This window comes from Taudactylus pleione, unplaced genomic scaffold (assembly GCF_031769625.1).
Source record: "Taudactylus pleione unplaced genomic scaffold, aTauple2 ptg000203l, whole genome shotgun sequence".
Classification (NCBI taxonomy): Eukaryota; Metazoa; Chordata; class Amphibia; order Anura; family Myobatrachidae; genus Taudactylus; species Taudactylus pleione.
This window is the reverse complement of record NW_028284605.1, coordinates 271,761-289,021: the sequence shown is the minus strand read 5'-3', so window position 1 is coordinate 289,021 and position 17,261 is coordinate 271,761. Positions and strand designations below refer to the sequence as shown.

The following is a 17,261-nucleotide window of genomic DNA, read 5'->3' as shown; positions in this document are numbered from 1 at the left end:
TAACTATTGCCTTGCTTATAGCATTGAATGGAAATCTGCTGTATGATTAATCATATAGACTAGTGACATATAGCAAACATCAATATAGATGATGCATACAGTGACTAAACATTGCTGAGTTGATTAGGTACCAGATTGGAAGCAGCCCATTAATCTCTCTTGGCTGGCTTATGTAGAACCAAGATTGGCTTGGTGACAGCTGCCCTCATACAAGCTTAAGGAGCTTAATTCACGCATGTCAGAAATACATACAAATGGCATAGATTGTGTGTCTGACACATGAAAAATAAATAACAGCCCTGGAAATAGTACTCTTTGGTCTTTGCAGGTGGTACGGTTTCAAATATTAACATATTGACAGAGGGTATGTATCTCATTAGAAATAAGTCTAGCAATATATTTGTCTCCATGTGTCCAAGGCAGAGCCATAACTAGACTTTTTGGTGCCCTGTGCCAGAAAGAGCATTGGCGCCCCCCCATTTTTCAAGTAGGGACATAAAGCACCCTAAAAAGGGGCATGGCCACATGGGGAAGGGGCAGGAAGGAGATAGGGGAGGCCAGGAGATGCTGGGGACTCCCATTAGGGATTTATAGCGGGCCGACTCACAAAATTCCAAATGCTGGGGATAACATAAGAGGAAGCTACAAGTGAGAATGATAATAAACAGAAAATTGAGAGGCACGAACAGCGCCCCTTGTCCTGCGGTGCCCTGTGCTATGGCACTGGTCACACTACCCTAGTTATGGCCCTGGTCCAAGGGGTAGATGTACTAAGCCTTGGAGAGAGATACATTGGAGAGAAATAATGTACCAACCAATCAGCCCCTAACTGTCATTTTTCAAACACATCCTGTAACATGACAGGAGCTGATTGGTTGGTACTTTATTTCTCTCCACTTTACCTCTCTCCAAGGCTTAGTGATCTCAGCACTTTTCAAATCTGAATTGTTATTGATCATTGAAAACTGAAAAATTAACAAGTTTACATAGTTGTAGTTAGTTTGTGTCTTATTTAACTTTGTTACTCTGCTTTCTTTTACAGAACCTTGTAGTAAAAATTTTACTGCCCCTGAGGGTATTCTCCTGTCTTCAGCTAACAGAAGTCCTCAGTATAGTACTGGCCTGGACTGCAGCTATACAATCTATGTTTATTCCGGTTATGGAGTTGAAATTAAGGTAAGGACGCTTAATGACAAGGAGTAAAAGTGAAAAGTATAATTGCTTTAACATATTCTAGGTTCATCTTTAATATTTCTTTTGAGGAAATCTTATAAAACAAAAAGAACATGAAAATGCACCTGTACCAGCAGTTGAAATGTTGCTTTACAAGGCATGAAGCACATTGTGCAAAAGTCTTTGAAAGTTATTTTAAAACCATATCTTGGGATATTTATGAGGAGAAACCCAATTTCGATCTTATATGTACCTACCTAGCACTTTAAACCTTCAATGTAGAGAATTCAGATATCAGTATAATCTTATACCTCCCAAAAGACCAAAGAAAAAATCGGGAAGAAGACTGGTCATGTCACTCATCTGCCAGCTATGCCCCTGATTACCCTACTAACTCCCCCGATCTACTCAGCAACCCTCACATTACACTAAGACTTCTTGCCCAAGTCAGTATGACCTAGCCAACTTGGTTACAGAAAATTGGGTTTGTCTCATGATCATTGAATCTATTGTTGCTATGGGTCTCATTTATCAATGCGAGATATTCTTTTTATCACTCAAGTAGTTACTAATCTTAAATGGTGCTCCAACCAATCAGCTCCCTACTATCATGTGCTTTAAAAATGACAGTTAGGAGCTGATTGGTTGGAGCACCATTTCAGATTAGTAACAAGTGATAACAAGAATATCAGTCGTTGATAAATGAGGCCCTATATCTGATGTTGTGAAACAGGATTCAAAGACACCAAGATAGTTAAGATTTTACCTTTAGTAAATGTAACATATGAAGGAAGACCATCAACAAAAATACTGAATGAAGCACTTCTCTCTCTCTTTGAGGCTCATGCAGAGTTACATTTACATTTTTGCATAATGTATGCTTTTCCACATTGCTCATGTGTATCAATAAACTAGACGTTATTAGAAAAGTGTGCATTTTACACTCATAACTCCTTACCTCTGAAGATCTGATACATGGGGGACCAGGGATGGGAAAGCATAGGCCAAGTACAGTAAGAAAAGGTTCATTTAATTGTGACTCAAGTAGACTTGGATGCATCATCAAATGGAGACATATCCCTTTGCTGGTGCTGGAAGGCTATTGCAACAATATGCAATGATTCTCTCAACAATCAGCAGCATCATCTCGGCATTACTGATTGGCTGGCTGCTTTTTGACTCATCCAGCTAATAGTACTAAAGTACTCACAGCTATATTATATGAAGCAGTGGCCTTCTATTCATATTGCTTGATTGCTGTTTTCATTTTTACTACTGCAGGAAAAAAGACTTCCATTCCCAAACAAGAAATGTTATTTAATGTAATTTTAACTTAATGTTATATCATTTTAATTTAATGTGTATTTTTATTTGTGTTTGTATTTAATAAAAAAAAAATTTCTGCAAGTAGATTTTATTAAAGAGTTTGCAATGCAAATACATAGACACAATAGCATGTGATAGTATTCAATAGCCATGAAAGTATACAAAACAAAGTAACAAAAATATTGCAATATATACATGGTATGAACTTAAAGAGAACACAATCAAATAGTATGGCTTTATATAAACCATCGCATAAAAATACCAAATTAAAATAATTATCTAATACCTGTATAATAAATATAAAATAGTAAAAAAGGAAGAAAAAGAAAAAATGGGTGAGAAAGAAAGGGAGAAAGTGACAGGTTGAGAGAGGGAGTGGGGGGAACCTAAGGACCAAGAAGCAGAAATCAATTTATCAAGGGCATGTGGGAATTAGTGTTATACGACTCCCATTAGGGATTTATAGCGGGCCGACTCACAAAATTCCAACCAATAAAACCAAACCTTCAGGTAATTTTTGGACTGATCAGCAGAAGATAGTATAATGTCATCCATTGAACGATATAATTCAATCCTTTGGAACCAATCAAGTAGAGTTGGGGGGAGGTAGACTTCCATTGCACAGGAATAACGGCCTTGACAGCACTATTAAGGTACTTCAGAAGGGATTTTTTGTATACAGATAAAAGCATGGTAAGTAAATTCAAGAGTCAAAAGGGTGTATATTGTGGAAACAATGTGGGATGGGAAAGTTGAGGACCGAACCAATTGCTCAAATGGCAAAGGTTTATGAGTACCTTAAAAAAGGAGATTTTGTGATTGGAGAAAATGTTTAACCAGGAGTTATTTCTAGATCTCATTATTTGGTAACTGCCACTGAGCTTGAATATCCTGAAAAGACAGTACTCCGGAGGCTCCCAACAATTGACCTACTGTATCCTGGATATCCCTGCCTGTGACCAACATTTGAAAGCCAGGTTGGAAACCCCAGGGGGAAAAGCAGGATTGCCAAATATCGGAGCTAGAGGAGAAGGAACCATGGAGATGCATTCTAAGCCCCTAAGCCTTTTCCATGTCCCTAATGTAGGTCCTATGGTTGGATGTAAAATGCTAGGTAAGCGTGAAAACCAGGGCACAGCATTCAGGGGTGACTGCAAAAAGGAACCCTTAATAGTTACACACTGTTTATCAGAATTCATCCTGGACCAATCCAGTATTCTACTAAGTATAACAGCGTCATGATAAATACTAAAATGTGGGAACTGGAGCCCTCCCAAGTGTCTAAGTCTAAATAGGACATCATCTTTGAACCGAGGGGTTCTCCCACCCCACACAAAATGTTTCACCACCCGATGAAGATCTGTAAACCAACCATGAAGAATAAGTACTGGCAAGAGATAGAGCACCTGAGGTAGGATATTCATTTTTATTACATTAATCCTCCCAATCCATGAGATACCCTTATGTGTCCAAGTGGTAAACTCCTGTTGGATTTTTGCAAGTAAAGGAGTAAAATTGAGTGAGCGAACCTTAGAGAGGTCCCTGGGGAGAAGGACTCCTAAGTATTTTAAGTGTGAGGGATGCCACTGAAAGGCAAAGGCCTGTTGCACACCAGTAAGAACCGAAGTAGCAACAGTTGGGTTCATAGTTTTGAACCAATTTGGAATAATTGATTTTAAAATAGGAAAGTTCACAAAAAATTTGAAATTCTTTTATCAAATTAGGAAGGGAGATCATAGGGTTTGTAATGATTGCTAGCAGGTCATAAACAAAAAGGGCCAATTTATATTCCGATCCCCCCACCTGTAAACTCGAAATATTTAGATTGGCTCTTATGGCTCGCGCAAGAGCCTCTATGCATAACATGAATATCAACGCAGACAGTGGACACCCTTGCCATGTCCCATTAGATATCTGGACCGGATTAGAAAAATCAACATTTATTTTAATTCTGGTGGAAGGTCCTTTGTAGAGCGCTAAATTCTATGCAAGGACATTGGATTCAGCCCCATATATTCTAACAAACCCTGCATAAATGCCCACCTAATGCAGTCAAAAGCCTTCTCGGCATCAGTGGATAAGAGCATTGAAGCCACTGGAGACCGGGTTGCTAAGTGGATTAAGTTAAGCATTTTGGTTGTGTTATCTCAAGCCTCACGACCCAAGACAAAACCCACTTGATCCGTATGAATCACTGAAGGTAGGAGTAATTTTAATCTATTTGCAATAAGCTTTGCATAAAGTTTCAAATCCACATTTAAAAGGGATATACTGTAGGTCTACAGCTAGGGCAAAGGGAGGGATTCTTCCCTTCCTTGGGAATGATGGTAATATGTTCCTCTAAAGATTGAGTTGAAAAATGATGTTCATCAGAGACTGTGTTAAATGCTTGGAGCCTCATAGGCACTAGGGTGTCTCGGAACACTTTATAATATGAAATTGGGAACCCATCCGGACCCGGACTTTTCCCAGATGTAGATGACTTGATTGTCTCGCCCAGTTCCCCTAATGTAAAAGGGCTATCCATTGCAAGAGCGCTACCGACAGTGTGAGGAGCCTTTAGTCAAATTATAAAGCCCAGAATAATATGAGTGGAATGCTTCGGCAATCTCTGATGTTAGCCGTCAATCCCAGCCCGAGGTGTCTACTATCGTCTGGATATGCATGGAGGCTCTTTGCGCTTGCAAAGCCCTGGCTAACATCTTACTTGGTTTATTCCTCCATTGAAATTAGGGAACCAATCCTCGCATCACTGATCACATGCAAATATTTGTGAACAAGTAGTCTATTCGGGAGTAGACATTGTGTGGGTGGGAGTGTAGTCACGGTCTGTGGGGTGACGTAACCTCCACGTGTCAACTAGTTGATGTTCCTGGAGGTGCTGTGACTCAGGACGGTTGGAGGATTTAGAGGATAAGTCCACTAAAGGGTGAAGTGTTCAATTAAGATCTCCCCCCACCATCAAGAACCCCATTTTAAGAGTATGTACCTGTTCAAACAATCGGTCCAAGAAGGCAGGTTGGTGTAGATTCGGAGCATAAATGTTAACAAACGTAAAAACCTGAGAATGGATCTTGCAGTTAATCAGTAGTCCTCGTCCCTCATTGAGAACATGTAGGTCAACATCAGAGAGTGGAAGATGATGAGAAAAAAGAATCGCTACCCCTAACGTCTTACCCAAACTATTGTTACTGAAATAGGAATGGGGATAGTCATGATTGCAAAGCTGTGGTGCCTTACCTTCTTTAAAATGAGTCTCTTGAATAAAGGCCACATCCGCTCTGTCTGCCTGAAGCTCTGAGAATTCTGGACTTCTTTTCTGGAACATACAATATAAAAATTAGCAACTGAAATGAGTTGAAAACCAGCAAATGGAATACCGCTCCTAATAAAGGTGGAAAGAAAGTCTTCCCAATATTAGGAAAAACATTGGCTGTATAGGGGCTCTTGGGAAACAGCGCCAACAGTAACATACATTAGATAGAGAACATTGTTTATCACAAAAATATAAACATTGGTAAATGTAAAGCAAGAAATAAGCTTAATTGCAAAATATTACATAACCTAAACAGTCTATTAGACTAAACAATAGTTATAGAAGAAAATATTCAACACAATGACTCAATGAAAGTTAGACTAGAAACCTCAGGAAATTCCTAGAAAGGCCAGTAGAATAACAAAGTCGCAAGATGTGCAGGAAAAACATTGTAATATATGGATGGCCTATAGGTAACTGAACCTTTCACAAAAAATCTATATGAGATAAATATATATCAGAAGGCATGGGGTCAGCCTCAGAAAATGCATCAAGTGACATCAGGTATAGCTACCGAGTGCCGACGCCTATGTTGTCGTTTGGAGGCCCTCACCAGTTGAAAAGACCCATCCCGAGGAGAGTATTTTGGGGGCTGAGGAACTAAGTAGGTTTCAGTCCAATCTGCTAGAACAGTCCAGAACACAGCAGTATGTGTCAAGATCAGATGGATCCCACAACACAGCGAATTTGCCATTATGTGACAATTGAAGGCCAAAAGGAAAAAGCCATTTATATTTCCTGTTATTAGAACGCAACACTTCAGTTAATGGCAGTAGTAGATGCTGCTGCTGGAGGGTGTGCCAAGAAAGATCCTGAAATATCTGGACGCGGAGGCCATTAAAGTCCACTCCTTCCACATTACGCATTTTCCATAGGATCTCTTCCTTCTGGGCACAATAGTGCAACCGACAGATAACATCCCTTGGTTTATTGTTATAATCACTTCTTGGTTTTAAAGCTCTATGTGCTCTATCAAATGTGATAAGTGCATTAGGATCGTTGCCCAATATTTCATTGAAAATGTAGGTCATGACGTCTATTAAACCCTGCATTGGAACATCTTCAGGGATGCCCCGAACCTGAAAGTTGTTTCCACGTCCTCTATTATCTAGATGATCTACTTTATGTTGCAGAATGAGCAAACCTTTGGCTTGAGCATGGACCGTATAATTTTGGTAATCCTCAACAATGGTCTCCCTACCTTCTTTCAGACTGACCAACCTGGTTGTCAAATGAGAGATATCAGTATGGAGAACCGCCGCTTCTTTGCGGACTGTTTCTTGGAGTTTAACTTCAAGCAATACAAAGTCCCTTTTAGATGGAAGTTCTTGTTTTGTTGGTAGGGATTTGAGGAGTTGCATTATGGCTGAGAGGTTATGGGTCTCCGATAAAGCAACACTGCTATAATATTCCATTTGGGAAAGACATGGCGAAGAGGTGTACCTGGAGAGGAAGGTTGAGAAAAGGCCTCCATACCAGTTGAGGGTGCCATGGGAGTCTGTAAAAAATTACGTAAGTCAGGGTGAAGAAAGGATCTCTGCGGTTTAGGAGTGTCCACCTTTGAGGAGCTCTTCTTGTTCTTGCCAGTGGAAAACAGCAGCAATATAGAGGCTGTCAACGTGGAGAGAAAACTGAGCAACCATATTGAAGTATAGACCATAGGTATAATCAGGAACACATGTCATGTCACTGTTCACATTCCTCAGAGAAATTGGCCTAGACAGCCATAATCCCGGATAGCGTTAGATCATAGGATTAAGCAGCATCTTCAGGTGATCTAAGCTGCTCAAGAGATCATGTCCTCAGTAATCAGTAATTGTGGGAATAATTACTTATGGATGTGCAGCCTGAACAGGAATAAATCAGGAGTTGCTGTGATTACGAAGACTGGTCACAAGGGGGAGCTACAACCTTAGGAATGAGCCTATATGGACTGTAAGGCTAAGCCCCAACCTAAAAAATGGAGATTATAGTATATTTAAAAGCCAAATATAATTTACAATATGTAGTAAATCCACTTTAGTAACAATATCATTGAAACAATCAGGGCTAAATTGAAAAGTGAACCCAGCAGTAAGAAGGAACTATATTATATAGTGGGACGAAACATGTGCAGGGATCAGAGCAGCCCCACCAGCCCGTAGAATGAATGAGCACCACTGGTCCCAGGGACTCACCCCTAGTACACTGAGGAGTGTACAAGACCTCTCCTGGGTCAAGGCTGAAGGAATAGAGGGTCAGTATGATAGAGGGCCTCTTAACTGCAACATAGTATCCTAACAGGAGAAGGGATCAGCAAGCACACACCCAGCACAGCACCACTGGACGCTGGTCGCCGAAGGAGACACCTTAGGCCAACACTAAGCCCAGCGGCAAGCGGCACTCTCCACAGGTCAATACAGCCACCAGGGAGACATAGCAGGTCAGCAGGCTGCGGATAGATGGTGGAGAGGGAGTAAGTGTGGCTCCGGACCTCCGCCGCGATGTAGTGATCCGGCTGGATCTTGACCAAAATCGAGTCCCAGACTTCTGTGGGTTCAGTAGACTGCAACCCGCGGGGAAGGAGTAACCCCCGGCTCCACGGACTTTTCCACCCAGCATGTACAGGCTTCAGAAAAGATAGGGGAGTAAAGGAGGGGTCCTTTGTAGTCCTATATATGTATATATATATATATATATATAAATAGTGAATGGCCAGGATGGAGCGCTAACTAGGCACGTCCACTCCAGTTGGCTGCCATGCCCCCTTAATTACATTTTAATCATAAAATTGCAACTTTTTACATTTATTACTAATGGTCAAAACAATATTCTATCTTGTATGTGTGACTTTTCATTATTCTATTGTGTACAAGTAGAGTATTGCAACTTTAGCCAGTAGTGTAACTATAGAGGGTGCGCTTGCTATTGGGCCTAGCAGCTTAGGTGGCCCACCAGCTCAGCAATCAGCAACCCCTTGCACCCTTCCAAGTACAGCACCAGTGTCATTTTTAATCAGGTGCCGGTTGTGAGCCAATAGGAACTTGTGGACAAGCAGCCAATCAGCACCTGATTAAAAGTGATGGCTCTCCTCTGATACATCTAAGAGAAGCTAGGAGGAGGCATGGCTATGATGACATCCCAGACCACGGCCAGGCCTCCTCCCATCTTCAGTGAGGAGAGATGGAGCGGAGCGCTGGGCTTAGGAGGAGGTAAATAGTGTGGGCCTGGAGGATGGTGGGGGCGACAGGGGGCAAAGGTAGACCTATGGGGGCCCCAAGGAAATTTTGCTATGGGGTCCCCATACCTCTGATTACGCCCCTGACTTTAGCAATTATTAATAATAACACTATGAACACTGTGCTTTCTCTAAGCAATCATGGTGCATAAGTATACAAACTTGTGTGCCTGATTTACCACTAGTGAATATGCTACTGTTTTACATTTTCATGCATCATGAGATGTGTACGACTAAAAATATGCGCATACAGTAAATATGGAAAATCATCATAGCCAGTGAAAATCTGTATGTTTTGCCACATTACTTTTTCCAGCTTTATTACACATAACCATCAACATGGAAGTAAAAATAACATTTACAAAACTTCTTAATTAATATGATATCTAAAATATCTGATTTGCTTAAGTGATCACACCTTTAGAGTAACCAATATAAACTAGCTCGGGTACAAACAATTGTGGCACATGCAGGATGGGATTTCTGTGTACCCAGAAACACAAGATTTTGACAGGATGTGATGATTTTCTAGAGCAACTGTAGATATACTTTTTATTGTGTGCAATTTTAATCTGCTTACATTGGAGGGTGCTAGTGTGTCCATCCAATTGTACACAAGCCTCATTATGCCAAAAAAAAATGAGACATGAGTTTTACATTCTGCAAACATTCACTTCTCCAGAAATTTCTAAATAATTATTGTTGTGATAGAACTGTTTGTAATAATTAATAACATAATTCATGTGCTGTAAGCTACAGGAACTATTATTATGCAGATACGGGGTAGAAAAAGTTACGCTGGTGGCACATGATAATCAAACAATAAGCTCTTTGGCAAATGTAGCCACACACAGGAAGACCAAGATTGCACAGATAAGGTTGTTTGATGATAAAGTAATTGACAGCATTATAAAAGGCCAATTCATTCCATTAACGCATGACCCCCCTCTTCAACACACACACACGCAAGGACGGACGCATCCAGGCTTGCAGCCCGCACATGGTGATGTGGAGCAAGTTTTAGACTAATAAAAGTTAACATTTTATTGTTTTCTATTAAGGTTACTGCTGGCAAGCATTTTTTTTTTTTTAAATAGAAAGTATATGTTTAAATAGTTACCGGCAATTAAACGGTTGCCATTGAAAAACTTAATGGAACTTTATATTTGCAGTGGGAATGATATAATTAAAGGCTTATGTTTGCACAGTCAAATTTCTGTCAGTTGAAAATAATTAGTGTGCTGGATCGCTATGTGATAGGATTTGGTCGGCATTCTAGCAAACCATCCCACCTCTATACAACTGGTGTTCATCGCCTGCCGATTAATTAGAGCTTGGCAACTGCACAACAAGCAGCTCACTCACAAATCTGCACATACTGCACTACATACAATTAGAGGCAGTTCCCTTATGGTCTAAGCTATTGTACATAACAGTAATTTAAATATCTATCAAGGATACATGTACATCAGTGTATTTACAGTTAAATAAATAGATGATATATCTAAATACTACATCCGATCACACATGATGTTTTGAAAGACTCCAGAGAATTTGTTATTATACAGATGGGGCGGAATTCAATTGATTTCGCGGCCCGCATCTCCCGTCTAAAGTGACAGGAGATCGTGGGCCGCTATTCAATTGTGCCAGCGTTTCACGCTGATCGCACCCAAAGTGGTCGGGTTTAGCCGCGTAAAACGGCTAACTCCGACCTAAGTGCTGGGCGCGATCGCGAAAAGTGATGTTTGGGCGCCCAAACATGTCACTTTTCGCACATTTCAGCTCTCATCCCCCAGGGGCTGCGAGCTGAAATGTAGCGCTTGGCAGCTGATCGCGCCCGACAGGAGCAAGAATAGAATAGCTCCGTCGGGCGCGATAGGGGATGAAAAGAATTGAATTCCGCCCATGGAGTCATAGTCATTCTTACCATATTTAACTGAAGTCCTTCATAATCTTTGTAATTTCCACCAATTTTGAATGTTAAAACATGTAATATTATCTTCTGTACAAATTCTCGTACTCTTAGTTGTAAGCCTGCTTATTTGGGTTGTTGTCAATTACAGTAAAGATTACTTAAACCCACGTCAGTAAAGAGCATTAAAGGTCTTCATGGCTACAGGTCCCACAGTTATACTTCCTATAGTGGAGCAGGGATAGCGGGGTGCTGTATACATGCATCAGTCTGGGGAATCCTCAGAAGAGGAAAACAAACGTGAATCTCTCCTCCCAGGCAGCATACAGTAAATCCAAGCATACCTGATCTAATAGCTGCTATGTGATGAAGTATACACTGTTGTTAGAGCGGAAATTAAATGAGACTGTACTGTATGTAAATATTGTTTATCTCCTCTTTGAGGGATTCTAGAGAGGAAGTCCATGGGAGCAAGTGCAGGGGTACGGCATCACAATTTGTGCAATCATGATACAATTGAAATCAAATCACGTCAAGCCCTACCACTGCCCACTTTCCTAGTACAGAGGCAGATAGGGAAGTGTGGCCTTTTCTTCTGGGTGTGAAGGTCTGGGTTTGTTGTGGACCCGGGGTGGTGACTGGAGCAAACACAGAAGCAGATTTAAATAAAAAGGTGGAGTTTTTAATAAGTGATTTAGCAGACATGGGAATGGCAAAAGAAAAAGTCCAGGTTTAGCACTAAAGTGCACTTGATAACTGTGGTGAAGCAAATGGGAGAATATCCAGATAGTGACAGGCAGGAAATGTCCATTATGCAGGTTTGGTGAGCTGTAACGAAGTGCAGGCAGAGGTACTGAAGTCCAGCTGGGAGTTAGAGTGTGAGGCAAGGTGCAGGGAAACAGCAGGTTCAGGTACTCAGGCAGGGGAAAGGTAAATGGAGGGTGCAGGGTGAGTCCAGCAGTTGGAGCAGGCAAGGTAACAGGCTAGTAGCGCTTCCAGGCAGACAGGTAAGGCACAGGTACTGTGCACTGGCAATGAATGAAGGCTCTGGACCTTCCTAAATACCAGGTGCCGTGCTGTGACTGGCTGGAAAGAGCACATGACCCACCAGGATTGGACAGCTTGAATCACATGACCTGAGGCAAGATGGCGGCGCCCATGCCAAACACCACCAGGCCTCACCAGGCCTAAGTGACAATGTGCCCGCACAGAACCACGCACAGCCAATGCCCCTCGCCAAACACCAGCACCGCTGCCAGAGACCCCTCGCCACAATGACCTCACAGGTAATACCCGGTGACCACCATGCCGTGAAACCCTGGCCATGACACTGGGACTCTGTGCGAACTCCTGGAAATTCCAGTGGATACCTAGCAAAGTGCAGTATTGTTACTTGTTGTTACACAGGGTGGGGCAGATATTTAGTGAACCAATATTCAGACTGTAGGCAGCATTCTGAAAAATATTAACAAAATGAATGCAGATGTGAAAACAAAAAGTACAGTAGGGAGGACCCTGCTCCTTAACCTCCTATCTAGTATGTAAAGGAGGCAAGATGGGTTAAGGAAGGCTCCTGTTCATTATCTGTACAGTATTACATTTTAATTTCCAAAAACAATAGTTCACTCTCAAGGCAACGAAAAATTCAATAAATAAACCAGTATGTATAGTGGTGTTTTATACGATTATATATATATAATGTGTTCCCTAACTTGCGTGGTGTCACAGACCTATTTCTCAGTGTGTAAACTCTTGATTTCAACACAATTTTGGAGGAGGTAGGTTTCACTGCTTTCATTTGGAGCTGTCTACTATTGTTGAGCCCATTAAATAAAGCAACAGAATTATAACAAAATATATCAGGTAAATAAAACAAATTAAATAAATACAGCTGAATTTTAGTCAATTAAGAGAAACAATTTGGCTTTGTCATGTTTGTTATTGGTAACTGTTTGAGACACAAGGCATCCACTGTGTTCTGTCACTTGTATGCTTTCACTTGTTGTGAATAAAGAGAATTAAAAAAAAATAGAAACAATTTAGGAAAACCACTTGTGAGAGAAAACATAGGAAGTAGGGGGGTACCTATGGAACCAGGCAGTTTCTTCATCTGATTTTTTTTTTAGCTTTACACCCCATACATTTTAGGAGCTATGCACACAAGGCTGATGATTGCGAACGCTGCTGAGTAGAACAATTTTGTGGTTTTCTTTCAAGGGTTAATGTAATTGTGAATTATGCCCAAAAATAATAGCACTGGCGCTATCCATGAAAAGCTAAATGGGCATCAGTCTCCCTACACAGGACTAGCACGAAAAATTATTTTGTTGTATATTCTGGGTTCTCATATGTATTTATTGCTTTTAACACTTCACACTTTTGTATCCCTGATATTTTAGTTAATGGTCCTCTATTCTTTTTTTGGTGTTTAGTTCCTATGGAGAAGCTGGCATATTGCAGGCTGCCTTTGTGTTTCCTGTCTGTCTCATAGGTATAAGAGATGATGATATTTAAGAGAATACCTTCACTGCATTTTCTGCATATGGCTGTATTTAAAACGCTGCTATGGAGACCACTCATCCCTCTTAGCAGAGAGGATAGAAATTGGTAGAGACGTGAGAAGGTTACTGAAAAGCACACAGTGTTCTCTTGTTTTTGTTACAGGAGCTGGAGGGGACCAAAATGTACTCTGTGAGTAAATGTTATTTTATCTCAGAGAACTGTATGGAACGCTCTAAAATCAACTGCATATTCAGCCATAAGAAATTAAAATGACACCAGGGATTTATAGAAATGAATATTACCTTCAATTGCATGTCTGTTGATTAATTGCTATGACATTTGAATAAAGAGACTTCAGAACTATTGTATTATAAATTAATGGGTGTGTATAGTATTAATGTGCGGGTCAGAAAAATATATATCCTAGCTGACTCTAAAGGCCCCCATACATTAGCTATCTGAAAACCACAATTGAACAATTTGAAGATTTATTGCCCGATCTTAGGATTTCCCAATCGAGCAATCTGCGCCCATACACTACAGATCTTTTTCAGTGATTTGCAGATCGATTGCAGCAAACACAGATCTGGCAATCTTGAAAGGCCCATCATTTTGCTAGAAACGGTCTGCAAATCTGCTGATCATGTTCATACACTAGCAATCTACATCCCCAATGGATATGTGAAATCCAACATGTTGGACAATCTGATTAAACAATTCCAATCACTTTTTTGTTGCAATCTGTAATCTGTGAAGCCCATACATTGCAGATTTTTATACACAATCGATTGCAAATTGCACGATTCTGCAATCCATCTCTGATGTATGGGGGCCTTAACTCTACTGCTGTTGTCACACTTGACCTGACCCTACTGCTGATGTCACATTTAATTCCCATAAACTGAATCTTTAAAGCACTAGGAGAAAGTCATTAGTACTAGCCGTTTTGATCATGATTCAGGAGCATTTGGGGGTCAGACTGGACTGCCTCTGCCATTTTGTTGTTTGTTTGTTTGTTTGTTGCATTGTCCAAGGCCATCCGACTCTAGGTAAATCTGTGAAACGCAAGAAGGAAGAAAGTCCCATTTTGCAGCAAGAAGGTGCTAGGGATTTTCTACCAAAAGAGGAGTTGTCTCTGTAGAGATAAAAACCCTGTGCTCTAGAACTTCCTCATTACACGGCTTGATCATTGTCATTCTGCTGTGTGGATGATTAAAGAGATTACTGTTAGAACTCCCAGTGAGAAGAACCATTTTTTCTTTAGCATCTTTACAATCTGCCGGGGTATGAGATGTGACTTGCTGCAATCTCATGCTACTGTAGCTACAAAAAATAAAAGCTTTAAGCAGGAGGGAGTGTCAGCCACATGGTAGTTTTCTGATTGGGAGCTTTCAATTATCTAATTTATATTGTTCTCAGGTTACTAACACATCACATTAACTTTTATTAAGTTGCTGTATCTGAATTTCCCCCTATTCATAAGGAGAACCAATTATTGCTCCCTCCCCATTGTCTAACAATGCAGACACCAACTGGGCAATCTTCACCTGCTTCTTGTACATTAAATGTGCCACATAAAATGCAGAAAGAGTAATTAGAGGAAAGTACCACATACCCCAGAATGTGTTTTCCATTTAATCTAATTGCAATAAATACAGTATACTTTTACATTCTAAGGCCCGTATTCAATTAGCCGCAAAAAGTTGGAATCTGCGAAAAAGTATTGGCGATTGCGAATTTTCGCCAGGCGGAAACTTATCACTGTTTTCAATTGCAAACACTTTTTGCGTACACGAAAACGCAATGCATTGTAATAGGCGAAAAAGATTTGCCTATGAATAGGTGGAGAAAAAAAGTGCAAAATCACTATTTTGGGACAGCCAAAGGATAACTGCGTAAAAAAAACCTAAAAAATAGTGAGGAACACCTCAAAAAAGCACTTTGAAAATGTGGCGCAAAAGTGGGGGTACAAAATTAAAAACTAGCAAAATAGACTTTTGGGTGGTCTGCAAGTATGGGTGAGGTGTTTTTTTATTGCAGGTGCTTGCTTCAGGTGCGTTTTTTTACGTTTTTTTAAGCTTTACTTTAGCGACTTGAAACCATGCTTGCACCCATTTTCAAAGACCGCAAATTTGACAGAACTACTTATTTTCACCTAAAAAACTGCTTAATGCTATTCTTCACCACTTGTGCAAAGATGCTAATTAGAAGAAATTGACACACCTTAAGTACCCCAAATAGCTTTATTACAGCTATTTGGGGACATGTACATTGATCCCCATGTTAGTGCATCTTTTAGGGGGTGTCAGGCTGATTTACCCAATTCTGACAGCACTTTTCACCTGGTTTGCATTCACCGGGTTGCGCTTTTGCGTCTTTTGGAATTGAACACGGCGAATAGCGGGGACATGCACGAAAAGTTTTTGCGGCCAAAACACATGATGTTAGCGAAAAGTATGGCATGCGAAAAAGTATTGTGGGTGCGAAACTAATTGAATACGGCCCTAAGGGCCATAAGGCCCCCATACACCAGGCAACGTATTGTCCAATCCAGCAAAGGGAGCGGAAACGCCGATCCTCCGGTCGGAAATGCCGACTGGCGGCCATCAATGTTCTCCGATCCGTCGGAAGATCATTGAAATTATACATGTTAAATTTCACAGATTTGCATATCATGATCATATTTTGATCGTGATTGTCAAATCTGTGAAATCCAACATGTTGGATTTCATCGATACTCTGACCCGGGCATTTGGGGATCGCAGCATCGCGACAATCCATTGCTGGTGTTTTGGGCCAATACTTATTAAAGTTATTTTGCAGAAAATCTCATGAAATCCCCACAAAAGCTAAGTAACACCATGATTTATCCGATATCTGCGCGTACCATTTCCGAACACAAAAGCAGATCGCATAGGTGTCTATGGAGGCTGTTAAACTGTCAGATTTATCAAGCTATGGAATCTTCTGATGGCTTTAGCCAATAATAGCCTATGGCTACTCTACTGTACGTATGGGTTACTCTGGTCCCTTCCCAATAGCCCCCATTGACGCATATGCAGCCAATGGTTTGCGCATGCACAGTATGCTTGCCAGGTCCACACCCAGAAGTGATGAAATTCAATTGATTATTGTCACTACAAAACATCAAATGCAATGAAGCGAAATTACGCTACAGTCATAAAATAATCCAATAGTAACACTTGATAAAAACAGTTTACTGCAAATTTCATTTAAACATCACAAACTGAAGGAAACTATTCCTAAACCTACTTGTGTATGTTTTAATGATCCTTAATCACCTGTTTGACAGTAAAAGTTAAAAAAAATGATGACACGCGCACAAGAGCACAAGGCCCTTAAAACTTTTATGCAGAGTGGGTGCAGATCTGTGGGTTTTTTTACCCTCCTAAAATCTTAGATGACCTCTTTCATTTTTTTATTGTTACGGGATCTGTCCCATCAACCCCCAATTTACAAGGCGCTGAACCTCAACCCTATACTTGTCTTCATCTCCATCGCTAAATAAACCCACAACCAGGGCCGGATTATAGGAGGGGCGAGCGGGGCGATCGTCCAGGGGCCCCCACACCTTTGGGGCCCCCACACTGATGACAATAATGATTGGAACCTGGCCACTCACCCTGGCCAGCTTCCGGGGACGGCAGCATCACAGCCTCACTGCCACTGTTTCACCCGACAGTGGCTGTATGGAAGTCCCGCCCCCTTGTTGACAATGCCGCGATTCGCGGGTGCACGAGTAGGGGGCGGGGCTTAATGCAGTGAAGTTCCTGCCCCATCAGAACGGTTGC

The 17,261-nt window shown here is 41.0% G+C and overlaps 1 protein-coding gene across 1 annotated transcript in view; it reads left to right on the top strand.

The window, feature by feature from the left end:
• Positions 1–17,261, top strand: part of LOC148518028 (seizure protein 6-like) — a 597,080-nt gene that overhangs the window by 329,304 nt on the left and 250,515 nt on the right. Inside the window, exon 3 of the mRNA XM_088477790.1 lies at positions 1,043–1,176. Coding sequence (XP_088333916.1) covers positions 1,043–1,176 — 134 coding nt within the window. The remainder of the gene's footprint in view (positions 1–1,042; positions 1,177–17,261) is intronic.